Source organism: Symphalangus syndactylus, chromosome 15 (genome assembly GCF_028878055.3).
Source record: "Symphalangus syndactylus isolate Jambi chromosome 15, NHGRI_mSymSyn1-v2.1_pri, whole genome shotgun sequence".
In the NCBI taxonomy this organism is placed as follows: domain Eukaryota; kingdom Metazoa; phylum Chordata; class Mammalia; order Primates; family Hylobatidae; genus Symphalangus; species Symphalangus syndactylus.
The window spans coordinates 7,027,810-7,053,707 of record NC_072437.2 but is presented as its reverse complement, the minus strand read 5'-3'; the positions used below and the strand labels follow the sequence as shown (position 1 = coordinate 7,053,707).

Here is a 25,898-nt window from a genome sequence, read left to right as displayed (position 1 = left end):
GGGGCCGGGCGCCGTGGCTCAGGCCTGTAATCTCAGCACTTTGGGTGGCCGAGGCGGGTGGATTGCTTGAGGTCAGGAGTTCGAGACCAGCCTGGCCAACTGGTGAAACCCCGTCTCTACTAAATACACAAAATCATCCTGGCGTGGTGGCGCATGCCTGTAATCCCAGCTACTTGGGAGGCTGAGGCAGGAGAATCGCTTGAACCCGGGAGGCGGAGGTTACAGCGAGCCGAGATCGTGCCACTGCACTCCAGCCTGGGCGACAGAGCGAGACTCCGTCTCAAAAAAAAAAAAGTGCTCGACAGGAACTTTCTGTAAGCCGAAGGGTATCGCCATCGCACCTTCACCTTCACCTTCACCCTGGGCAGCCCGGTGCCGTCTTCCCTCAGACTGCGATTAACGAGCGGAAGGCTGCACTGACCTATTTCAGATCCCTTATTTCCTTCCTAAAACCACGCAAGAGTTTGGGCACAGTGGCCTCCCTGTGTGAGGAACTTGCTTCCCACTCACCAAAAGACAAACCCTTCGCCCATCCCTGGCCGCGCACCCGGCTGGTCACCCGCGCTGCCACCCCGACCACCCTCCGGTCCATAAAGAGCCCGCGTTTGGGATGCCTCGCAGGCTGACGGGAGGCCTGGGCGTCCGCGCTCCGTCTGCCCTTTCTCCTCTCACGGGCTTCCTCTTTCCTCACTTTCTCCCGCCAGGACTCTTCCTCTTCCTTTTCCGCGAACCCAGCCCACTTCCCGTTTCAGGACCTCGGCTCGGCCCCAGGCCCCCAGACCAGGCCGGGTCACGTGCGTCCAGGGTCACGTGCCGCTGCGGGTCACGTGCCGGCCTGCATCACGCGTGAGGGGACGCGCGGTGCTGGAAGCTGCCGCACCTGCGGGAAACCGAGCCGCCGGCGCTCGACGCGCGCGCTCTCGCGAGACCCGCGGGGTCACGTGACGCCCGGGCGCGGCGCAGCTCACGTGACAGGCGCTGCCGGCCGCGGGGTCTTCTTCGTGCCGGCGTCGCAGTGGCCGGGCCTCTTGCGTCTGGTAACGCCGCCGTCTCTCACGCCAGCCCTTGGCGCCCGCTCCCGCGCCCCGCCGCCGCCCCAGCTCCCGGCAGTCCGCGGCCCAACCGCCGCCCTCGCCCCCGCTCCCCGCACTGTACCCGGCCGCTTCGCGCCATGGCGGCCCCCGGCAGCGCCCGGCGGCCCCTGCTGCTGCTGCTGCTGTTGCTGCTGCTCGGTGAGGGGGGTCGAGGCGGGGCCTGGGAGCGGCGGGACCGGGCGGAGCCGAGGCCCCTGGGTCTTGAGGGCGGGGGGCTGCCGAGTCCTTGTCCCGCGGGTCGCCCCGCACCCACTGCTCCTAGTCCCGGCCGGCTCTGCCCGCGGGCGGGTGTTTCTCTCGGGGTCGTAGTGTCGGAGCAGAGCTCAATGGGAGGTGCTTGGGGGACCAGGAGGTCTCATCCCAGGACCTGGCTCCTCTAAGGTCTGTCTCACTGAACTCAGTTTTTCTGTGGTGTTGAGTGCGAAAGGGAGCTTCCGATGGCTTGCTCAGCGGTCTGGTGCTTTCAGGTCGTTAAGTTTCCTGGCAAATTGAGGCGGTGAGATCTAGACGAGGCTGCGCCGCCGAAGGTGGCAGGGACGTCTGTGGTCTCAGCTTCCAGGCGGGTGACCTAGATCAAGCTCTTCTCAACATGGATTTCACCCAGGACAGGGAGAAGCCGGCGCGAACATTGCCCACCTTTGTACTTGAACCTTTCTCCTCTTTCAGCGGTGTGGAGGAGATGCGAGTGTATTTATGTTATTGTGAATTCACATGTATGTTAAAATAATTTTTAAAGTTATCTTTGGGATTTCACAAGATTCCGTAGTAGACAAGATGAGGGAAAGCTGGCGTCAGACTCACGGTGGCAATGTTCATGTCTAGTAAGCAGTTTAAAGAGCGCCGTTCCTGTAGGCCGAAATGCGGGACCCGGGAACACGTGGGGAAGCACCCTTCTCTTCTGTCAGTTTATAGAGCTCAGATGGGCAGTAGGTGCCCAATATTGTATTGACTGGCGAATTTCGTTCTCATTTATTCTGTTTTAATAAGAGGATGTGTGCTGTCTCTTTAAGACAGTCCGGATTGCCCCCCCAACTATTCTCTCACCTCCTCTCCCCGACCCCCCTTCTAGTAATATGGGAAGATTATCTTAAGTGTCAGGATCTGAAAGGTGATGTAGAATCAAGCTGGGGGAGTGTGTGTGAGTTAAGTAGATATAGAAATACACTCCTGTACACATCTGCCTTGACTTCTTTAAATCCCTCAATCCCATCCAGCTGTAAAACTGTTACTGTGAGTGAATGGATTTTGGCTTCCCTTTTTTGTTTTGCCTGTTGTGTAAAAGGAATTATTTGAACTGCCTGAATAGCCACAGAGACGAACTTACTCCAATAGTAAGCCTGAAGCCTTGCTCAGCTCCTGCGTCAGGGTCAGGTGTAGTTAATGAAAGGAGTTGCAGAAACAAGTTTTGTCATGTCACAGCAACTGCATTGTTCTTTGTTACAGATGCACACAAGCCTCATGACTTTGATGTTTTGTTTCATGTTTTAAAAACTCACTTTAGGCCGGGCGCAGTGGCTCACGCCTGTAATCCCAACACTTTGGGAGGCCGAGGCGGATGGATCATGAGGTCAGGAGTTCGAGACCAGCCTGGCCAATATGGCAAAACCCGGTCTCTACAAAAATACAAAAATTAGCTGGGCATGGTGGCGCACGCCTGTAATCCCAGCTACTTGGGAGGCTGAGGCAGAAGAATTGCTTGAACCCGGGAAGCAGAGGTTGCAGTGAGCTGAGATCAAGCCACTGCACTCCAGCCTGGGCAACAGAGGGAGACTCCGTCTCAAAAAAAAAAAAAAAAAAAAAATTCACTTTAAAAATGAAGAGAAAAAATCCATAACTCCCTAATATTGTGATTGGAATATTGCTTGTGTAATCAGCCTTCTAAGATCTGTTCCATTATATCTTTTATGTTTACAATCTTAACTTTTTATTTTTGAGGCGGAGTTGCTCTGTGCCCAGGCTGGAGTGCAGTGGCACAACCTCGGCTCGCTACAACCTCTGCCTCCTGGGTTCGAGCAATTCTTCTGCCTCAGCTTCCTGAGTAGCTGGGATTACAGTCATCTGCCACTATGCTGGGCTAGTTTATGTATTTTTGGTAGAGACAAGGTTTCACTATGTTAGGCTGGTCTCGATCTCCTGACCTCGTGATCCGCCTCCCTCTGCCTCCCAAAGTGCTGGGAGTACAGGTTTGAGCCACCGTACCTGGCCCAACTTTTTTTTTTGAGACTGAGTCTTGCTCTGTCACCCAGGCTGGAATGCAGTGGCGTGATCTCCGTTCACTGCAGCCTCCACCTCTTGTGTTCAAGCAGTTCTCCTGCCTCAGCCTCCCTAGTAGCTGGGACTACAGGTGCGCGCCACCATGCCTGGCTAATTTTTGTAGTTTTAGTAAAGATGGGGTTTCACCATGCTGGCCAGGCTGGTCTCGAACTCCTGACCTCGTGATCCACCTGCCTCAGACTCCCAAAGTGCTGGGATTACAGCCATGAGCCACTGTGCCTGGCCAAAATCCAAATTTAAAAAAAGGCCTTTTAACAACTTGAATTTAAAGATATTTAAAATGTTTATTTTAATGTGCGATTTCACCAAAAACCATTTTTTCTTAAAAAAAAAAAACTGCTCAATTACTAATTTCCACTATATTAATAATTAGGCGTTGTTTAAAGCTACTGTGTTTGAATACTTAGAAAGCTCAGACAAGCATGAACTGAAACTTGTCTTGAGAGAGAGGATTAGCTGTGATTGCATAATGTGACCCTTTAAACCACTGATGTCAGCAGGATGACCGCCTTACCCTTTCCACTTGAACGACTATCACTTAGGAGGTTTGAAAAATTTTATACTCGGCTGGGTGCAGTGGTTCACGCCTGTAATCTCAGCACTTTGGGAGGCCCAGGTGAGCGGATCAGCTGAAGTCAGGGGTTTGAGACCAGCCTGGCCAATGTGGTGAAACCCCGTCTCTACTAAAAATAGAAAAAATAGCGAGGCGTGGCGTGGTGGCAGGTGCCTGTAATCCCAGCTACGCGGGAGGCTGAGGCAAGAGAATTGCTTGAACCCAGGAGGCAGGGGTTGCAGAGAGCTGAGATCGTGCCATTGAACTCCAGCCTGGGCAACAAAATCGAAACTCAGTGTCAAAAAAAGAAAAAAAAAAAAGAAGAAGAAAGAAAAGCTGGGTGCGGTGGCTCATGCCTGTAATCCCAGCACTTTGGGAGGCTGAGGCAGGTGGATCACTAGGTCAAGAGATCGAGACCATCCTGACCAACATGGTGACGCCGTCTCTACTAAAAATATTTTTAGAAAGTTAGCCAGGCATGGTGGCACAGGCCTGTAGTCCCAGTTACTCAGGAGGCTGAGGCAGGAGAACTGCTTGAACCCAGGAGGTGGAGGTTGCTGTGAGCCGAGATCATGCCACTGCACTTCAGGGCGACAGAGCGAGACTCCATCTCAAAAAAAGAAAGAAAAAAAAATTTTTTTGTAGTAACTGATGTTACCTTTGATTGTGCAGATTGTCAGTTATGCGGTGGAAAGAAAGAATTTGTCAGTAGATTTGAGGTCAGAATGTCTTTGTAGCCCTGTAATTTTGAATTTGTATTACATTAGCCCCATCCCAGACAACGTTACCCTTTCTTCTCTGTACCCAAGACTTTTATTGCATGTACTTCTACATGGTAACATCTGTTCAGCTGCACTGGGATTATTTTTGCCTGTGTATCTGCCTTCCTTAACTGACAGGTAGTAAGTGCTGAGTACATATATGAAGAAAGGATCAATTTTATAGCAGTGGCTCTTAAGCAAACATATGCACAAATCCACAGGATCAGCTTTTTAGAAATATACATACCACAATGAGGCACAGTGGCTCATGCCTGTCATCTCAGTGCTTTGGGAGGCTAAGGCAGGAGGATTGTTTGAGATCAGCCTAGGCAACATGGCGAGACCAGTGTCTCTACAAAAAAAATTAAAAAGAAATATACGGCCGGGCACGGTGGCTGTCACGTGTAATCCTAGCACTTTGGGAGGCCGAGGTGGGCGGATTGCCTGAGCTCAGGAGTTCGAGACCAGCCTGGGCAACTTGGTGAAATCCTGTCTCTACTAAAATATAAAAAAAATTAGCTGGGCATGGTGGCGTGCCCCTGTAGTCTTAGCTACTTGGGAGGCTGAGGTAGGAGAATTGCTTGAGCCCGGGGGGCGGAGGTTGCAGTGAGCAAAGATCACACTACTGGACTCCAGCCTGGGTGACAGAGCGAGCCTCTGTTTCCATTTAAAAAAAAAAAAAAAATTATATATATATATTTATACACACACACTCTTATACCCTGCCTCTAGAGGTTGTGATTCAGTGCCTGGGATGGTATTTTTTTCCTTTAATTCTTCATAAATGATTGTGCATCATTGGTTAAGTAGAATAAAAATACCATATTTAAAAGAATCAAGCCAAGAAAAACTAAGACGTGATTTTTTTTTTTTTTTGAGTTGTAGTTTCACTCTTACTGCCCAGGCTGGAGTGCAATGGCGCAATCTTGGGTCACTGCAACTTCCGCCTCCCGGGTTCAAGTGATTCTCCTGCCTCAGCCTCCCGAGTACCAGGGATTACAGGCATGCGCCACCATGCCCAGCTAATTTTGTATTTTTAGTGGCGACAAGGTTTCTCCATGTTTGGTCAGGCTGGTCTCAAAACTCCCAACCTCAGGTGATTTGCCCGCCTCGGCCTCCCAAAGTGTGGGGATTACAGGCGTGAGCCACGCGCCCAGGCTAAGATGTGATTTCTTAATAAATTTTTTTTTCTTGTTTTTTTGAGACAGTCTCTTTATGTCGTCCAGTCTGGAGTGCAGTGGCACGATCTCAGCTCACTGCAACCTCCACCTCCCGGGTTCAAGTGATTCTTCTGCCTCAGCCTCCTGAGTAGCTGAGACTACAGGCGCGCGCCACCATGCCCAGCTAATTTTTGTATTTTTTTTTTTTTAGTAAAGACGGGGTTTCACCATGCTAGCTAGGCTAGTCTCAAACTCCTGACCTCAGGTGATCCACCCACCTCAGCCTCCCAAAGTGCTGGGATTATAGGCATGAGCCGCTGCGCCTGGCCTAATTTTTTAAAATGAAGTTTTTTACTCATTTCTTCAGATGGTAATCTTTAATGTCAAAAGCAAGTATTTCTTAATTTTTATTTTTTAAATTCAAAAAAAATTAAACTTTTCTTTTAAATTTTTTTTTATTTTTTATTTTTATTTTTATTTGTTTTTATTTTTTGAGACGGAGTCTTGCTCTGTCGCCCAGGCTGGAGTGCAGTGGCACAGTCTCGGCTCACTGCAAGCTCCGCCTCCCGGGTTCACGCCATTCTCCTGCCTCAGCCTCTCCGAGTAGCTGGGACTACAGGCGCCCGCCACCACGCCCGGCTAATTTTTTGTATTTTTAGTAGAGACGGGGTTTCACCGTGGTCTCGATCTCCTGACCTCATGATCCGCCCGCCTCGGCCTCCCAAAGTGCTGGGATTACAAGCGTGAGCCACCATGCCCGGCCAGAACTTTTTTTTTTAAGAGACAAGGTCTTGCTGTGTTGACCAGCCTGGTCTGTAACTCCTAACCTCAAGCAGTCCTCCGCTTCCTCAGCCTCCCAAAGTGCTGAGATTACAGGCATGAGCCACTGCATCCAGCCAGTGTTTCCTCATTGGAAGCCCATACCCTCAGTCATCAAGTGCTGGAGAGGCAGTGTGGTTCAGAAGTGGCACATCCTGTGAGTCAGAAGACCCCCTTCTAGATCTAGGTCTGCACCAATCACTAGCTGTTGTGACCTGGGTGGGTTAGTTGACCTCTCTATGCCTTAATCTCCCTATGAAGAGTTGTCATGAAAATTGGGATGTGCTTAGAGCAGCACCTGGCACAAACTAAGTGCATTCCAAGTGCTTGTTAAATGAGATAGTTTGTGATGTTTTGTGTCAGATACTGAGGATTGAATGATGAACTTGATAGGAACCCTCTGTACCTGTGCAGATGTTTAATAACAGCTGACATCAAAGCTGGCATCAGTGCCGGGCACCAAATGCTTAGCTGCTCCGACACCCCCGAGGCCTTGGCACTCTCCTCCTGCTCGTGGGTGCAGAGACTGGGGATTGGGCTCTGCTACTGGCCATGGTTGCACAGCTAGTAAGTGCTGGAAGAACCTGTAAGAACTGAGGGCTGTGACTCAGAAGCACGCATGCTTCCCACAGCGGCACTTGTTTCAGAGAGTAGAATTTCTCCCAAGTGAGAGTATTTTGAAGCCACAGTTACTCCTTTATGTGATCCCTGGAGAAGTGGTCCTGTTCGTGTCTGAGTACAGGACTGCCAGAGATAGCAGTCACCAGTAGGCCAGGGTGCCCACCTTGGAGATGCTGCCAACAGCTGTCCTGTTGGGCTGTGACACCTGCCAGGTTACTGGAAACATTGTAACTTATTTGAGGTTTTTTGTCTTTTTTTTTTTTTTGCTAACCAGTTGCCACTGTTGTGGAAGTTTTTTTAAAAACTTCTGACCATTAGTATACATACATTTTCTCTTCAAGCTTTGTGTGCTAATGCTCTTATTTTCCTCTTTACCAAAATTACCTTCTGAGGGTAAGTTTATTTTAATAACTCAAAATTCCTGGGTCTCTCCAGAGTAATACAGGCATCTTGTGCTGCCAAAGCTTACTTTAAATTTATTTAAATGATATTTCTTTGTTTTCCTCTGAAAGCTGAGACCTGGCCGGGCATGGTGGCTTACACCCATAATCCCAGCACTTTGTGAGGCCGAGGCAGGTGGATCACTTGAGGCGAGGAGTTGGAGACCAGCCTGGCCAACATGGCAAAACCCTGCCTACCCCGTCTCTACTAAAAATACAAAAAGTAGCCAGACATGGTGGTAAAAACCTATAGTCCCACCTACTCAGGAGGCTGAGGCACGAGAATCGCTTGAATCTGGGAGGTGGAGGGCTACTGCACTCCAGCCTGGGCAAGAGTGAGACTCAGTCTCTAAAAAATAAAAAAGCTGAAACCCTCAGCATATTTACTAAGTGAAAAAAAAATTGTATAATTGAAAAGCAACTTAGTTTGAAATATTTCCTAATGAAGTGCTTCGGGTCAGTAAGAAGTGTTTGAGGAAACTTATAAAAGGGCAGCTTAATAAAAGCCAGCCTATGGGTGCTCCCATGCGGGCATCCAGGTTGTCAGTGGTGGCTGTGAGCCCTGTGACTCCTCAGCTGGGGGTGGGGTGGGCAGTGGCCTTGTCCACGCTGAGCTCCAGTCAGTGTTAAGTCTCTGGCATCTGCTGTGTCTGCCTGTCCGCTGCTTCTGCCTTGCTGGCGTGTGCTGTAGCTTCTGTACACTCATCTGATCTCTCACAAGAGTGAGAATATTTTGTCTGTTTTTAGAAACCTTTACTATGTCAAAAATAAGTGGTAGAATCTTCTCTAGATTCTCTAGATTCATTGGAAATGCTGTTAGTATGATCTTGCCTGAGTGTTGCAGAGTGTGGCTTGAAAAACCAAGCAAAGCAGACAGTAGATTGGCGGTTTCCTTGCACGCTCTACTTCGTTTCATTGTCATGTAGCACCTTTTCTTTTTCTTTTTCTTTTGAGACAGAGTTTTGCTCTTGACACCCAGGCTGGAGTGCCGTTGCACGATCTCGACTCACTGCAACCTCGGCCTCCCTGGTTCAAGTGATTCTCCTGCCTCAGCCTCCCGAGTAGCTGGGCTTACAGGCGCCTGCCACCATGCCCAGCTAATTTTTGTATTTTTAGTAGAGACGGGGTTTCACCATGTTGGGCAGGCTGGTCTTGAACTCCTGACTTTGTGATCCACCTGCTTCAGCCTCCCACCAAAGTGCTGGGATTACAGGCGTGAGCCACTGTGCCCGGCAGCACCTTTTCTTTATGGACATAGATTTTGGTATTTCCTTTACCAAAGGGAAGATAGGTGGGACTTCTGGTTATATGCTTTGCTTTAGGCTTGAAGAATAGTTGCTCTGAAGATTTTTAGTGAAAGACCCAAGGTTGAAATGAGTTGGATTCATTGGAATCCATTACTTTTCTAGGGAATAGGATTTTAAATGAAAAGCTGAGCATCCTCTCTTTCAATATCTGCCCTCACAGTGTGCCTGAGTTGCATTTACGCTTGGAGTGACAAGTGAGACCTGGGTGTGTGTGTGGTTGGAAGGCTGTGCTCACGCAGTGCGAGATCAGCCCCCAGGTGGTGCGTGCTCACTGGACTGGCATGCACGAGCTTGTAGCGGCAGAGACAAGTGAAAGCGTGTCATTTCTGCACGGTTCCCAGTGGTGGCAGATAGATGTTTGGCGTTAGAACAGGCAAAAACACCTGTTTTCCAATCTGTAATGAAAGAACTGTGTAATAACGTGCAATTTGTACAATTACCAGTGTCTCTACCATAGTGATCAGATTACATTTGTTGCCAAACATCTTGATCAGGGAAGTGGAGTGTGAATAAGCCAGAGAAGAAATATTTAGCAGTGACCACTGTCAAGCTGGAAAGACCTATAGAGCTTCCTTCTGTCCCTTTGCTTCAGGATGGGGAAGGGAAGCCACTCCACCGATGTGTGGTGCTGTGAGGACCTTTCTGAAATTGGGCAAAGAGCTCAGCACTTTGAGTCCATGAGAAATAAAACTGACCAGATGTTAAGTAGCAGGTGAGGACCACGGTGAAAGATCCTGCAGACTCTCCCATGGATTTCTGCAGATGGCTGAGCGGTGCCTTCAAGGCACCACGTCTTACAGGGATCCTCTGAGAAAGGTGGAGCAGCGTATGCCTAGGATGATGCAGAAATTGACATGTGCCTTCCTCATAAGTGTTCTGAAATAAAGCACTAAATAGCAGTAGACCAGGTTGGCAAACTCAATCAGATGGGCTTAGAGATAACAATTCCAGAATAGTATCCGCAAGGGACAGGGCACCAGGTGAACTGGCCGCGTAATCTATGTGCGTGGTTGTTCACTGGATTTAAGAAACACAGTGGAGGCTGAGTGCAGTGGCTCATGCCTATAATCCCAGCACTTTGGGAGGCCAAGGTGGGTGAATCACCTGAGGTGAGGAGTTCAAGACCAGCCTGGCCAACGTGGCAAAACCCCATTGCTACTAAAAACAGAAATTAGCTGGGTTTGGTGGCACATGCCTGCAGTTCCAGCTACTCGGGAGGCTGAGGCAGGAGAATTGCTTGAACCCGGAAGGTGGAGGTTGCAGTGAGCTGAGATCACACCACTGCACTCCAGCCTGGCGACAGAGTGAGATTCCCTCTCAAAAAAAAAAAAAAAAAAAGGAGAAACAGTGGAATCTTGTAACAAAACCCATCACTGCTACAGCTGTGGAAAATGGGAGTACTTGGTCGTGTTTTTTGGACAGTTTTTGATGGTCTCCGTCTTCCCTGGAATTGACAGGCCTCGTGCATTGTGCGTCAGCAGCAATGTTTATGGTGAAAAATGGCAACGGGACCGCGTGCATAATGGCCAACTTCTCTGCTGCCTTCTCAGTGAACTACGACACCAAGAGTGGCCCTAAGGTAGGAAACACCAGGGCACTTCATGCTTCCCTTGTGTGTGTGGAAAGATGATTTTTAACATTTCAACCAAGTCTTTGAAAAATGGCCCCATCTGAACATGGTGCTTTTCCTATCTGCGTATCTCCTTCTGGTGTTGTCAGTAACCTGTGCTGTCATGTGCCGTAGCCACAGGCACAATAACAAGCCTCTATATGTGCTGCACCTCACTGTTTATCATGAACATTTTTCTTTCTTTTTTTTTTTTTTTTTTGAGACTGAGTCTCGCTCTGTTGCCCAGGCTGGAGTGCAGTGGCGCTCTCTGGGCTCACTGCAAGCTCCGCCTCCCGGGTTCATGCCATTCTCCTGCCTCAGCCTCCCCAGTAGCTGGGACCACAGGCGCCTGCCACCACACCCGGCTAATTTTTTGTATTTTTAGTAGAGACGGGGTTTCACCATGTTAGCCAGGATGGTCTCAGTCTCCTGACCTCGTGATCCACCCGCCTCGGCCTCCCAAAGTGCTGGGATTACAGATGTGAGCCACCGCGCCCAGCCTATGATGAACATTTTTCTAGTTTTCTTTTTTTTTTTTTTTTTTGAGACGGAATCTTGCTTTGTCACCCAGGCTGGAGTGCAGTGGTACGATCTGAGCTCACCACAACCTCTGTCTCCTGGGTTCAAGCAGTTCTCCTGCCTTAGCCTCCTGAGTAGCTGGGACTGCAGGTGCCCACCACCATGCCTGGCTGATTTTTGTATTTTTGATAGAGACGAGGTTTCACCATGTTGGGCAGGCTGGTCTCAAACTGCTGACCTCAAGTGATCTGCCTGCCTCGGCCTCCCAAAGTGTTGGAATTACAGGAGTGAGCCACCGCTCCTGGCTCTAGTTTTCTTCGTGATTGTCTTTTATAATCATAATGTAATACTTTATTATGTTAGTTCACCATAATTTGTTACACATTCCTCTATTAGTAATTGGTAAGTTGTCTTGAATCTTTTTCATGCTTTGTGAATGTGGCTTTTTTGATTTAGAGAAATTATTATACTGCAAGAAATGTATATAAATGGTTGTTTGACATGCAGTGCTACAAACACTGTACTAGTTTGATTAAAATGTTCCTTAGTAGTTTTGTTGAAATGGCTTTGTGTTTCTTTGGGACGACTAAAGCCTTTTGTAATAACAAAATATTTTAAAAATCCAAGACATAGCAAGATCTTATCTCTTTAAAAAAAAAAAAAAAAGCCAGACATGGTGGAGTGTGCCTGTGGTCCCAGCTACCTGGGAGGCTGAGGTGGGAGGATCGCTTGAGCCTGTGAGGTCGAGGCTGCAGTGAGCTGTGATCTTGCCACTGCACTGCAGCCTGGGTGACAGAGCGAGACCATCTCCAAAACAAAATAATCCAGTCTCAAATTATAAATACTTGTCAAAGCCTTTTTTCTTTTTTCTGAGATTGGCACTCTGTCCCCCAGGTGGCTGGAGTACAGTGCCAAGATCTCGGCTCACTGTGTCCTCCACCCCCCAGGTGTGAGTGAGTCTCGTGCCTCAGCCTCCTCAGTAGCTGAGACATCAGGTGTGTGCCACCATGGCCAGCTAATTATTTGTATTTTTAGTAGAGACGGGGTTTTGCTATGTTGGCCAGGCTGGTCTTAAACTACTGGCCTCAAGTGATCTGCCCACCTTGGCCTCCCAAAGTGCTGGGATTACAGGCGTGAGCTACCGTACCTGGCCTCCAAGCACTTTTTTTTTTTTTGAGACAGAGTTTTGCTCTTGTCACCCAGGCTAGAGTACAATGGCGTGATCTTGGCTCACCGCAACCTCTGCCTCCTGGGTCCAAGCAATTCTCCTGCCTCAGCCTCCCGAGTAGCTGGGATTACAGGCATGCGCCCAGCTAATTTTTGTATTTTTAGTAGAGACAGGGATTCTCCACGTTGGTCAGGCTGGTCTCAAACTCCTGGCCTCAGGTGATCTGCCCACCTCGGCCTCCGCAAGTGCTGGGATTACAGGCGTGCCCCAGCGTACCTGGTCTCCAAGCACTTTTTATTTAATTTCTACATCACTTTTTTAATGTTTGGTTTTGGTGGTTGGATTTTTAAAATATTCTGTTATAAATTATGTTTCACAAGTGAGGTCACCTATATGCTGTTATGCACTTTGTTATTTCACAAAACATGTCTTTATCACCTTGTGTAGTTTCGTGTTGTTTTTTTGGCCCACATTAGTATACTGCTTCACTGTAGTTCATTTGACCTATCTAGTTTACTTTGATGAACATTAGGTGGTTTTCCAGTTGCTCGTTTTGCTTATAGTAGTAAATTTAAACATTTCTGCTATAAACACCTTCTTTGTTTAAAGAAACATTATTTAAAAGAACATTTCTATAGTAAAAAAAGTAGTGATAGCTTTTCTCAAATATATATCTCACCCTGAAACCGGTATGAATTGTTTCAATTTCAAGACGCTTTAAATTCTATTATAAATTATATTAACAGAAAATGAATTTATGGGGTTGTTTTGTTTTGTTTGGAGACAGAGTCTTGCTCTGTTGCCCAGGCTGGAGTGCAGTGGTGCGATCGTAGTTCACCGCAGCCTCAAACCTAGGCTCAAGCAATCCTCCTGCCTCAGCCTCCTGAGTAGCCGGGACTACAGGCGGATGCCACCACGTCTGATTATTTTGTTTTTGTAGAGATAGGGTCTTGCTATGTTGCCCAGGCTGGTCTTGAACTCCTGGGCTCAAGCAATCCCCCCACCTCAGCCTCCCAGAGAGTTGGGATTACAGGTGTGAGCCACCATGCCCAGCTGCAAATTTTTGATTATATGAATTATTAAGCCAACTTTTTCTTATACCTGAAATACTTTTCAGTCTGTTACTGACATGTAATACTAACCTTTTTTTGGTTTATATTAAAAATGAGTACCTCAGCCAGGTGCGGTGGCTCACGCCTGTAATCCCAGCACTTTGGGAGGCCGAGGTGGGCGGATCACGAGGTCAGGAGATTGATTCTGTCCTGGCTAACACGGTGAAACCCCGTCTCTACTAAAAATACAAAAAAATTAGCCGGGCGTGTTGGCAGGTGCCTGTGATCCCAGCTACTCGGGAGGCTGAGGCAGGAGAATGGCGTGAACCCGGGAGGCGGAGCTTGCAGTGAGCCGAGATCGTGCCACTGCACTCCAGCCTGGGCGACAGAGCGAGACTCCGTCTCAAAAAAAAAAAAAAAAAAAAAAATGAGTACCTCAGTAGTGATATCTCAGTTGGAAATGAAGTATAAGTTTCTATCAGACTTACAGAAAATCTCTTTCTTTGAACTTTTAATAACCTGCATCCCAATTGGGTTACATTTAATTGTGTTTATTCTAGAACATGACCTTTGACCTGCCATCAGATGCCACAGTAGTGCTCAACAGCAGCTCCTGTGGAAAAGAGAACACTTCCAACCCCAGTCTCGTGATTGCTTTTGGAAGAGGACATACACTCACTCTCAATTTCACAAGAAATGCAACAGGTTACAGCGTCCAGCTCATGAGTTTTGTTTATAACTTGTCAGACACACACCTTTTCCCCAATGCAAGCTCCAAAGGTAAGAACCAAAATGGGCCGATTGTGAAGTGATAGAAAATTGGGTTGGAGGATTGTCTAAAGTTACTTTTACCTAAGAATTGCAGGCTGGGTGTGGTGGCTCACACCTGTAATCCTAGCACTTTGGGAGGCTAAGGCAGACGCATCACTTGAGGTCAGGAGTTTGAGACCAGCCTGGCCAACATTGCGAAACACTGTCTCTACTAAAAATACTAAAATTAGCCAGGTGTGGTGGCGGGCACCTGTAATCCCAGCTACTCGAGAGGCTGAGGCATGAGAATCACTTGAACCCAGGAGGCAGAGGTTGCAGTGAGCCGAGATGGTGCCACTGCACTCCAGCCTAGGCGACCGAGTGAGACTGTCTCTAAAAAATAAAAAACACACAGCCAGGCGTGGTGGCTCATGCCTGTAATCCCAGCACTTTGGGAGGCCAAGGCGGGCAGATCATGAGGTCAGGAGTTCGAGACCAGCCTGACCAACATGGTGAAACCCCCTCTCTACTAAAAATACAAAAATTAGCTGGGCGTGGTGGCGTGCGCCTGTAATCCCAGCTACTCAGGAGGCTGAGGCAAGACAATCGCCTGAACCCAGAAGGCGAAGGTTGCAGTGAGCCGAGATCACGCCACTGTGCTCCAGCCTGGGCGACAGGGCAAGTCTCTGTCTCAAAAAAAAAAACACATAAAATAAACTAAGTACTACAAGTAGTTTGCAGTTGTGATTTTTTTTTTTTAAATCTAGAAATCAAGACTGGAATCTATAACTGATATCAGGGCTGAAATAAAAAACACATAAACTAAGTACTACAGGTAGTTTGCAATTGTGATTTTTTTTTTTTAATCTAGAAATCAAGACTGTGGAATCTATAACTGACATCAGGGCAGATATAGATAAAAAATACAGATGTGTTAGTGGCACCCAGGTCCACATGAACAACGTGACCATAACGCTCCACGATGCCACCATCCAGGCGTACCTTTCCAACAGCAGCTTCAGCAGGGGAGGTAGGACGCTGACCCTTGGCCCTCTGGTGCTAGTGGTTGGGTAGTTGGGCTGCAGTGGCTGCGGGTGACCTCACTCCTGTGTCCTCGCGCTGGGCTGTGCTTGAAAGGCGTGTGCACACAGCCAGCGACGTCTCTGCAGAACGTTCTCATCCTTCTTCCTAGGGCAGGTGACTTGTAGATGAGGGTAGACACGTTGATTAAAAAGGGTGGAAGATAGAAGTGAAATATCCCGGGACAGAGACAGATGTTGTGTGGTCTCACTCCCATGGGAGCTAAAGAAGTGGGACTCGGCGGGGTAGAGAGAATGGTGGTCACCAGGGGCTGGGGGTGAGGTTGATCAGAAGATAGAATGTTTCAGGAAGATGGGAGGAATTAGTTGGAGAGATCTCTTGTACAGCATGTGACTACAGTTAATAATGTATTCTGGCTTGAATATTGCTAAGGAGATTTTAACTCTTCTCACCATAAAAAAAGTACGTGTTTGATTTTAGCTGTCACACATGTAGATGTATTTCAAAACATCCTGACACATGGTAAATATATACAATTATTACTTGAAAATGTCAGAAGGGCAAAGCAGTTGAAACCTTTGTGCTTCTACTGGGGCAGAGAAGATGGGACCAGGGTCACAGATCTCTTGCAGTTTGAGCCAGTTGCCTTCACACAGAGACCTCGTCTTATCTCCATCCAGCTCTGGCCGGCCAGCTTAGGGACAGGTGCAGAAAGACCAACACTGCCTCTCTGAGGAGGTCAGGGCTGCGACGATGCACTGCTAGCCCAGCCATCGGGCTCTGGGGTCAGGCAGGGTCCAGGCCACCTCCTAGCCGTGTGATCTTGATCAGGGTAGTTTACCTCTCATTTTCTTTGCATGTGGCATGAGATTAAAAGCCTGTCTTCAAAGGTTGTTGTAATTAAAAGAGAAATGTATGCAAAATGTGTATCTCAGCATCTGGCACAGAGTTAAGTAGCAAGCACCTGGTAAATCCTGTTACTGTTGAGGAGCTTCCGTCCCCAGCCTCACAGTCCAGGTCATAGGTTGTTGTCATTTTGCTGAAGCATGAGGGCCTGTGATTTGCCCTAGGGTGAGCTTTCCCGGCTGATAGAAATATGTATGGAGACATCCCTTAGGGTGGGCTTTCCTGGCTGCTAGAAATATATGGAGACATCACAGCCTTCTCTAATCTTGAGAGCTACTGTGGAGACCTTTGGTTTGCAACATTCCTCAGCAGTCTTGCTTAAAGGCTGAGGAGTGACTGCTGGGCTCCACGGGAGGATCGTCCGTCTCGAGGAGCAGGTACTCTTGCAGGTCGGCACCCCATGGTGCTGGGCCGCTCTTGCCCCTCCAATTTCCATTCAGCCCATGAGCTAAGAATGGCTTTTTGATTTATAAATGTAACATACCAAAAATCAGAAAACGAGTATTTCTTGACACATAAAGATTATGTAAAATTCAGTGTCCATAAATTAATTAAATTTTCTGGGAACACAGCCACAGTCATTTATTTACACATTATCTGTGGCTACTTTCGTATTAACAGTGGCAGGGCTGTGTTGTCTTGACAGAGAGCCACAGCCCACAAAGTCTAAAATATTTACTGTCCGTAGCTTTGCAGCAGACTTTGCCTCCCCTGATGAGTGGGTGAGAAGGAGCCCAACTTGGAAACCCCGGGTGTGACTGGGACTTGATAGGGCCATGTGGGCTCCTATAGGGGAGGCTTGGAAGGAAACACACTCAGGAGCTGGGTCCTCTGTAGGTGCTGCTGCCTTTAATCCTCAACACAAGGCCCCAGGGGCCATGGTGACAGCCCCTTTCCTGGTGCAGCCTCTGTTCACACAGAGCCTGGAGTCGTGTCTGCTTCATCAGAAAGAGCAGGCTAGAGTCCTCTCACGTGGGCCACATGTGTCTGAGGACGGCCGTCTGGCAGCCTGTCCAGGTCATGGGCCGTGTGTGTCTGAGGATGGCCACCTGGCAGCCTGTCTAGGTGTGTTCATACTCTCAGTCACACCTCAGCCAGAGCTAAAGATGACTTCAGCTAGGGGCAGCACTCTCTACTGCGTGGGAGTTAGAGTAACACATGGGGGTACTTAGTGTTCACGGTTATCAATTTCCAAATTATCTGGGCTCCACACCTAGCTGGCTACCTCTGGGCTGCATCAGTGTGGCTTGAAGAGGAAAAGGAAAGGCACGCACTGTCTGTCAGAGCTTGGGAAGTGAGAGAGAATTGGATGCTGACCTTGGCTGGGGACTCCCTACTGGCCAGGCCTGGACACGGTTGCAGAACGTGTCTTGTCCCCATGTGGCTCCGTGACCGAGGGGGGTGCGCGTGGCATGACGGCTCACTCACTTCTGCCTGGAAGTGAGGGGCTGCTAGGTGGAGGTCAGCAAGGATGTTGAGCGCCCTGAGACGGGTGGCAGGATTCTCTAGACGAAAAATAAGGCTTCACAGGTCCGGAGAAGCTTGCTAGGTTCTTTTGAGAAACCTGTTTCTTCAGGGTAATAATTACTTTTAAGATAGACTATTTTTTAGAGCAGTCTTAGGTTTCCGTGTATTCTCTGCCGCTGCGCATGCCTCCCTCCGTGTCCAGGTCCCGGACACTGGTTCCTTTTTTAATGGAGAACATGCATGTGATTCCAAGGCCCGACAGCCCAGCCCTGGCCACTTGCCCCTCCTGGAGGGAGCCAGTGTGGAGATGCCCGTGTGCCTGGGGCGGGGCCTCCTGGAGGGAACCGGTGTGGAGATGCCGGTGTGCCTGGGGCGGGGCCTCCTGGAGGCTGGGCTTCCTGCCTGGGTGGTGCTTCACCACAAAGCCTCTTGTATCTTGTCTTTTTTTTTTTTTTTTTTTGAGACAGAGTCTTGCTCTGTTGCCCAGGCTGGAGTGCAATGGCGCCATCTCGGCTCACTGCAACCTCTGCCTCCCGGGTTCAAGCGATTCTCCTGCCTCAGCTTCCTGAGTAGCTGGGATTACAAGTGCACATCACCACATCTGGTTAATTTTTGTATTTTTAGTAGGGGAGGGGGTTTCACCATGTTGGCCAGGCTGGTCTTGAGCTCCTGACCTCCCAAAGTGCTGGGATTATAGGTGTGAGCCACCATGCCCAGCCCATCTTGCCTTTCAATACATCATCTTATCTAAAAAAGCTCGGGGACCTCATAGATTTTATTTTAAAAGGAAATGAAGGACAAGCCAACTTTGAATGGACTTTCCTGTTGGTTTTGTACCTTCCTTCCTGAGCATCTTCAAAGTAGGGCACATGTGGCTGGGTGCAGTGGCTCAGTCCTGTAATCCCAGCACTTTGGGAAGTCGAGGTGGGTGGATCACCTCAGGTCAGGAATTCAAGACCAGCCTGGCCAACATGGCAAAAACCCGTCTCTACTAAAAATATAAAAATTAGCTGGGCGTGGTGGCAGGTGCCTGTAGTCCCACCTACTCAGGAGGCTGAGGCAGGAGAATCACTTGAACCTGAGAGGTGGAGGTTGCAGTGAGCCGAGATCATGCCACTGCACTCCAGCCTGGGTGACAGAGCGAGATTCCATCTCAAAAAAAACGAAAAAAACAAAGTAGGGTAGATGACTATCACTCCAGAGGGTCTGAGTGCAGCTCTGCCTGAGGCTGGAGTCAGCCAGGTATCCATCCGAACTGGATTTCCAGCCCAGGCCCTCATGGGGTTAGCAGATCTACGGTGAGGCTCAGCCAGGCTTTTGGGTGTATGAGTTCACCTGGAGGAGTGGGGTGTCTTCGCCCTTTATCCTTAGGGTCTGATAGGTGCACGCTTGTTGAATGAATCAGAGGACTGCCTGACTCCTGTTAAGAGTTGGAAATGGAGGTCACCATGTCTCATCTCCCACCCAATTTGGCAGCATTTTTTTTTTTTTTTTTTTTTTTTTTTGAGACAGAGTCTCGCTCTGTCACCCAGGCTGGAGTGCAGTGGCGTGATCTCGGCTCACTGCAAGCTCCGCCTCCCAGGTTCACGCCATTCTTCTGCCTCAGCCTCCCGAGTAGGTGGGACTACAGGCGCCCGCCACCACGCCCGGCTAATTTTTTGTATTTTTAGTAGAGACGGGGTTTCACCGTGTTAGCCAGGATGGTCTTGATCTCCTGATCTTATGATCCACCCACCTCAGCCTCCCAGAGTGCTGGGATTACAGGCGTGAGCCACCGCGCCCAGCCGCAGCATTTTTTTATTATTCCTAGGAACAGAGTCTGACTCCTAGCTTAAATGGAAGAAATCGATGGTAAAACATTGGATGTGGAGGTTGCAGTGAGCTGAGATGGCGCCACTGCACTCCACCCTGGGTGGCAGAGCAAGTGAGACTCTGTCTCAAAAAAAAAAAAGAAAAAAGAAAAAAAAAGACCTACCATCAGAAAGGCGGAGAGGATGAGAGTCCCTCAGGACAGGTGGAAGGGGCAGGAGGTCAGAGGCCTGACACACCCAACATTGTCACAAAAGACTGTAAGAGAGGCTGTGGGAACTGTGAGCCCGGAACCTGGGTGCAAACCAATCTCATTCTCACAGACACCCTTGAGGGTCTGAATTGCAGCCTACGGGTTGATGTGAGTATCTCTGTTGCTGGGAGAGGAGGAGGGGCCTTCAGAGCACATGAGCTTTGGAAAGGCCCGGCCGCGTGCTGCTCTCCGGAGGGGCTGGAGGTGTGACAGTGGACCCTCAGGTCTCCCCAGAGGCTCCTGTGCCACCATCTCCCCCCAGGCAGCGCAGGGCACTCTCCAGTGCGTTCCGTGATGAGCTCTCCGTCAGTGTCCTCCGCCCTCAGCAGGAAGGACTTTGGTATTTAGTGCACGTTCAGGGAAGGAGAGTGTGGGTTTGCATTTGTAATTCAGGTAGAAGGAAGAGAGCGTTTTATCCACACTTATTTCTCAAGTTGCAGTTTTTTAAACTGGTGGTTAGACCTAATGATGTTTTATTTGTGTTTCCCACTTCTTGTGACCACTCTACAGAAACAAGGTGGGAAATGAATGTGCCACGTGGATCACAGGTGAAAAATAATTGTCAAAGCAGTGTAGGTTACACTTTTTCTGTGCGTCGTGTGGCCATGTAGACTAGAATTTGGACAAGACTGGCCGGTTTTGATTGGGTTTTGCACATTTAACTTTGCCTGTTTAACCGTGTTCTGTAACATTTTATAAAGGATCCGTGAAGCTGCTTTTTTTTTTTTTTTTTTTTTTGAGACTGCTCACTGCAGCCTCAGCCTCCCAGGCTCCAGTGACCCTCCTGAGTCAGCCTTCTGAGTAGCTAGGACTAAGGCGCATGCCACCATGCCTGGCTTATTTTTTAAAAAACTTTGTGGAGATAGGGTCTCCCTGTGTTGCCCAGGCTGGCCTTGAACTCCTGGGCTCAAGCAGTCCTCCTTCCTTGGCCTCTCAAAGCCCTGGAATTATAGGCATGAGCCACTGTGCCCAGCAAGTGAAGCTGTTTTGGAAAGGGCTGGTCAACCTGCAGCTTAGCCAAGGGCAGTGAGCGAGGGTCTCTGAGCACATCCCCGGTTGGGACGGCTCCCAGTGGCTGTCAGTGCCTCTCACTTCAGAGCTTGGTGTGGTTACTGCAGCACCTCTCTGCCATCTTGTGCTCTGTCCAGAAGGGGCTTTTACACCAGGGTGCGGGGGGACTCCTGTGTGTGTCTCAGAACCTGTTGGGGTGCTGACATAGGCGATGTTTCCTGTCTCTTTCCTCCCCTGAGTAGATGGGATGTGAAGGTGGGAACTGGCCACTGACTCAACAGATGGAAGCGGAAGCAACAAGTGACTGATGGAGTTACGAGTGGCAGATTCCCTGCAGGGCTGCCCCGCTGGATGTGTGGGGCTCACGTGTGGTGACTCAGCCTAGCAGAGATGTGGAAAGGATCCAGTTGGGTAGAAATTATGTCAGTGTTATTCTTGAGCATCCACAGAAACAAGGTAGTAAAAGAAAGAACCTGATTTCGAGGTTGATGGTGTGTTGGTGAGAGTGTTGGCCACAGAAGACTCGGTGGAGCTCTACCTAGGGTTCAGTCTGCCTTGACTTTGAATATACATTTGTGTTGTGAGCATCTTGGTGAGTGAATTGCTGAGGGACAGAGTCACATTCAGACTGCTGGGAGTTCCCCAGGGGTGCCATGTGTCCCCCGACCCCCACAGATTCCCTGAACTGTGCCCTCTCGTCTGGGGATTTCAGACGCACCCACACTCACTGTCTTCTCCCTCGTGAGGATGCTTGCCCATCCCCCACAGCCCCTCCCCAAATGAAAACCCCACACAGCGGGCTCGCCTCGCCCGCCTTTGAGTCTCTGCTCACACGTGGGGTCCTCACAGAAGCTGCCTGACCCCTGTCCTGCCAGAGGGCCTCCTTAGCTGCTCTGTGTCCCACCTGGCCGGTCTGTGTGTGCTGCAGACCCTCTGTTTTCCTCTGGGTAGTGTTTGCAGCACGATCTTGGCACTCACCCGACAGCTCAGGGAGCAGTTTCTGAGTCGTCACCATTTCCCATGGGGTGAGGTGGCCGGCCACGCAGCACAGCCTCCTGCGTCCACTCCTTCGTGACAGCGTTCAAGGCCTTCTCACCCTCACTTTAGGAAGAGGGTGGCACAGTGGACCCTGTCCAGCCACGGGGCTTGGGGTGTGGTGGGCGGTGCCTGCCTCCCAGGCAGAACCGTTCTGGGTAATGGGAGGTGGGCGGTGCCTATCGCCCTGAGCCATCTGCCATCTGCAGGACCCAGCTCTGTCCTGCGCGTCTAGAAAGGCATTAGTGAGAGCCACCTTGGGAGACCGAGAAAATAGTCACCAAGGACGCCAGAGTCCACAGATGTAGCTTTGTTTCTGAGTTTGGATCTTACTGTAACTGCTGATGGTTATGAGAAACCCAGACCTGAATCTCCCTCCACTACACCTGCAGAGACACGCTGTGAACAAGACAGGCCTTCCCCAACCACAGCGCCCCCTGTGCCACCCAGCCCCTCGCCCTCACCCGTGCCCGAGAGCCCCTCTGTGGACAAGTACAATGTGAGTGGCACCAACGGGACCTGCCTGCTGGCCAGCATGGGGTTGCAGCTGAACCTCACCTACGAGAGGAAGGACAACACGGTAGGGCCGGGGCCTCACCTGGGAGAGGGGGATGGCACGGTAGGGCTGGGGCCTCTGCTCCCTGTGCACTGAGAACATATGTCTCTGCTTGTCATGCTGTAAGTTGGGATGGGAGTTCAGCTTGCAGGACGTGACTCTATAGGACAAGAGCTGGCGTCTGTGTCAGTGAGTCCGTTTTGTAGGATCACAGCTGTCCTGCTGGTTTCATCATCCAAGGCTGGTGTCCCAGCGTGGCCTATTGAGCAGTGTGGCCCACGGAGCCTAAAACTTGGGCCCTGATAGAACCTAAGGTTTCTTTACATATTTATCATGGAAATATTTAAGTGTTACATTTTTATAGTTTTCTTTTGAAATAGTTTTTCTCCCCTAATAGTGACAGGCTGTGGGGTTGTGGGGGTCGACTTGCGTGCCGTGGGGTGAGTTTGCAGGGCTGACTGCTGCAGGGGGAGGTGGTGCCGCTGGGTGCCCTCCACGCGGGGATGCTGCACTCCAAGAGCAGCTGTCACGGGGGCAGGGAGAGTCATCTTGGGATCCTGAAATCTGCACTAGTGTGGTCTTTCAGTGTTTTCCTCCTGGTTTTGGTTAAGACAAATGTGGCCTTGAATTCACAGTTTCAGGACTGTTTTTGTCTTTTCGAGAGTGTGGAGGACCCGAGTTAGGGTGGTGACTTGCTTGCTTGTCTTATGCAGATGGTGACAAGGCTTCTCAACATCAACCCCAACAAGACCTCGGCCAGCGGGAGCTGCGGCGCCCACCTGGTGACTCTGGAGCTGCACAGTGAGGGCACCACCGTCCTGCTCTTCCAGTTCGGGATGGTGAGGCTGGGGTGGCACCTCTCTGGGGGCGCCCATTGTGTCTCCACCACGTCTTTTTGTGCCCTGGGTCTGCTTCTGGGAGGCAGCGTTAGGAAGGAGGCGGCCTCACATTTTTCTGCCTTCCCTTTATCGTGGGCTTTTTAGTTCCTTGGTTCCCTCCCCTTTTTCCATTCCATTCATAGATGCAGCAGATGATGTGGGCAGGGGTGCTGTGCCCACAGCTGGAGTGGCTGCAGGGGAGGGGATGCAGGTTGAGGGTCTGCTGCTGCGAGGCCGCGCGGCCTTCTGGCCTCAGATGCTGCTGCCCTGCGGCTCCGTGGTGGCATTTCTGCCTGGGAGGACTCCTGTGCAGTTGGCAACATAAGACTTGAAGCATATAATTGTCACTTGTCAATCTTTTTAAATCGCTGTGCAAATGAATTAACAGTTCCGTTTCTTATAATTTTAGCTTTCCAAATCTTGCTTTCCTGTGCCGTGATAGCTCCCGCAGTCCCTGTTTTCCAGAGACTCTGACTCTCTCAGGAGGTCTGGAAGGACCAGCCTGGGCAGCACAGGGAGGCTCCGTTTCTGCAAATAATAAAACGAGTTAGCTGGGCGCAGTGGCGCACACCTGTGGTCCCAGCTACTTGGGAGGCTGAGGTGGGAGGATGGCTTGAGCCCAGGAGTTCAGGTTGCAATGAGCTGTGATCACTCCACTGCACTCCACTCCAACCTGGGTAGCAGAGCAAGACTCTCAGAAAAGGGTCTGGAAGGAACTAACTAAAATTTTCATTTCCCAGAGATACACAACGCCTTTTATAGACAAAATATTTTGCAGTTTGTTCTAATACTAGAAATGTAGGAAGTCAGGTTTATTACCAAATGACCAAGTTTGATGATAAATGTGTGACTCTACTAAGTGGTTAAAGATCATCTTTTATGAATCTGCTCAGTGATTAAAGATCATTTTTCTTTTTAAGAATGCAAGTTCTAGCCAGTTTTTCCTACAAGGAATCCAGTTGAATACAATTCTTCCTGACGCCAGAGGTGAGAACCCACAATCTCTGCGAGCCCCTGCCCCCGCCCCCCAGGGTATTCTGGAGTCATTAGACTTCTCTGTGTGTTGCAGACCCTGCCTTTAAAGCTGCCAACGGCTCCCTGAGAGTGCTGCAGGCCACTGTCGGCAATTCCTACAAGTGCAACGCCGAGGAGCACGTCCGCGTCACAAAGGCGTTTTCAGTCAATATCTTCAAAGTGTGGGTCCAGGCTTTCAAGGTGGAAGGTGGCCAGTTTGGCTCTGGTGAGTGTCACCGAGGGCAGCTGTTGTGGGGTGTGGAGGACGCGGTTCAGACTCTGCCTGTGGACATTTAGTCGCTTCAGTGTGGGCTGGGGTGATGCCCCTGTTCCTCTGCAAGGAGCTGTTTCTTCTTCCCGGTCTGAGATTCTAGAGGAAACTCCCCCTGCTTTAGAGAGGCCCAGCATGTCTCTCAGCTAGGAACCCCGGTACCATTTGAGAGTAAGGGAATCATTTTAAGAAACCATGGTGGCGCTTCTACCCGTGAAAGTTGAATACAACACTGTCATCTGATGTGCCCAGAGGCCCTGGACGCAGCACAGCTGTCCGGCCACAGCCCCTGATTCCAGATGGGGGAGAAACGTGTGGTTTCCTCGCCGTGCAGAGAGCACCAGTCTCTGCAGTGGCTTCCCCAAGTGACAATTCCAGCTAGACCTGGAACCTTCCACCAGGGTTCCTCTTTGCCTTTTGGCTGATGTGGGAGAGTGGTGGGAAGAGAGGCCTGTTTGCAGGCCCCTGTGTGAGGGGAGCCCTGACGCCATCCGTCTGTCTTGGCAGTGGAGGAGTGTGTGCTGGACGAGAACAACATGCTGATCCCCATCGCTGTGGGTGGTGCCCTGGCGGGGCTGGTCCTCATCGTCCTCATAGCCTACCTCGTCGGCAGGAAGAGGAGTCACGCCGGCTACCAGACGATCTAGCCTGGTGCGTGCAGGCACAGCAGCTGCAGGGGCCTCTGTTCCTTTCCCTGGGCTTAGGGTCCTGTCGAGGGGGAGGCACACTTTCTGGCAAACGTTTCTCAAATCTTCATCCAATGTGAAGTTCATCTTGCAGCATTTACTATGCACAACAGAGTAACTATTGAAATGACGGTGTTAATTTTGCTAACTGGGTTAAATATTTTGCTAACTGGTTAAACATTAATATTTACCAAAGTAGAATTTTGAGGGTGGGGGTGCCGCTCTCTCTGAGGGGGGTGGGGGTGCTGCTCTCTCTGAGGGGGTGGGGGCGCTCTCTCTGAGGGGGGTGGGGGTGCCGCTTTAAATTGGCTCCACTATCATTTGACTTTAGGGTTCTGGTGTTTGGTTTCTTCATTCTTCACTGCACTCAGATTTAAGCCTTACAAAGGGAAAGCCTCCGGCCGTCACACGTAGGACGCATGAAGGTCACTCGTTGTGAGGCTGACGTGCTCACACATTACAACAGTAGAGAGGGAAAATCCTAAGACAGGAACTCCAGAGATGAGTGTCTGGAGTGCTTCAGTTCAGCTTTAAAGGCCAGGACGGGCTTGGCCACTTGCGGCTGGCGGCCTCGTTCCAGCGGCGGCACGTCCTTGGGCGTCTCTAATGCTCTGCAGCTCAAGGGCTGGCACTTTTTTAAATATAAAAATGGGTGTTTTTATTTTTTTTTTGTAAAGTGATTTTTGGTCTTCTGTTGACATTCGGGGTGATCCTGTTCTGCGCTGTGTACAATGTGAGATAGGTGCGTTCTCCTGATGTTTCGCCGTGGCTTGGGGATTGTACACAGGACCAGCTCACGTAATGCATTGCCTGTAACAATGTAATAAAAAGCCTCTTTCTTTTT

At 49.8% G+C, this 25,898-nt stretch overlaps 1 protein-coding gene across 2 annotated transcripts; it reads left to right on the top strand.

The window, feature by feature from the left end:
• Window positions 1-808: 808 nt before the first annotated feature.
• On the top strand, window positions 809-25,898 carry LAMP1 (lysosomal associated membrane protein 1). Of its 2 annotated transcripts, XM_055245109.2 has the most exons (10): window positions 882-1,232; window positions 10,487-10,608; window positions 13,938-14,157; window positions 14,999-15,157; window positions 22,042-22,229; window positions 22,919-23,044; window positions 24,004-24,070; window positions 24,153-24,323; window positions 24,876-25,019; window positions 25,386-25,898. In XM_055245109.2, exons 1-9 carry the CDS (start codon window positions 1,172-1,174, stop codon window positions 25,013-25,015), a joined length of 1,254 nt encoding a protein of 417 aa, XP_055101084.1. In that variant the 5' UTR covers window positions 882-1,171; the 3' UTR covers window positions 25,016-25,019; window positions 25,386-25,898. The 2 variants fall into 2 exon arrangements, with proteins under 2 accessions (XP_063474651.1, XP_055101084.1); XM_063618581.1 differs by lacking the exon at window positions 14,999-15,157 and having other exon boundaries at window positions 809-1,232; window positions 24,876-25,898.

Coding starts and splice junctions, on each gene's coding strand:
- LAMP1 (XM_055245109.2), top strand. CDS start 1,172: ATGGCGGCCCCCGGCAGCGCCCGGCGGCCCCTGCTGCTGCTGCTGCTG. Junction 24,071..24,152: donor AATTCTTCCTGACGCCAGAG/GTGAGAACCCAC, acceptor TGTGTGTTGCAG/ACCCTGCCTTTAAAGCTGCC. Junction 24,324..24,875: donor AGGTGGCCAGTTTGGCTCTG/GTGAGTGTCACC, acceptor CTGTCTTGGCAG/TGGAGGAGTGTGTGCTGGAC.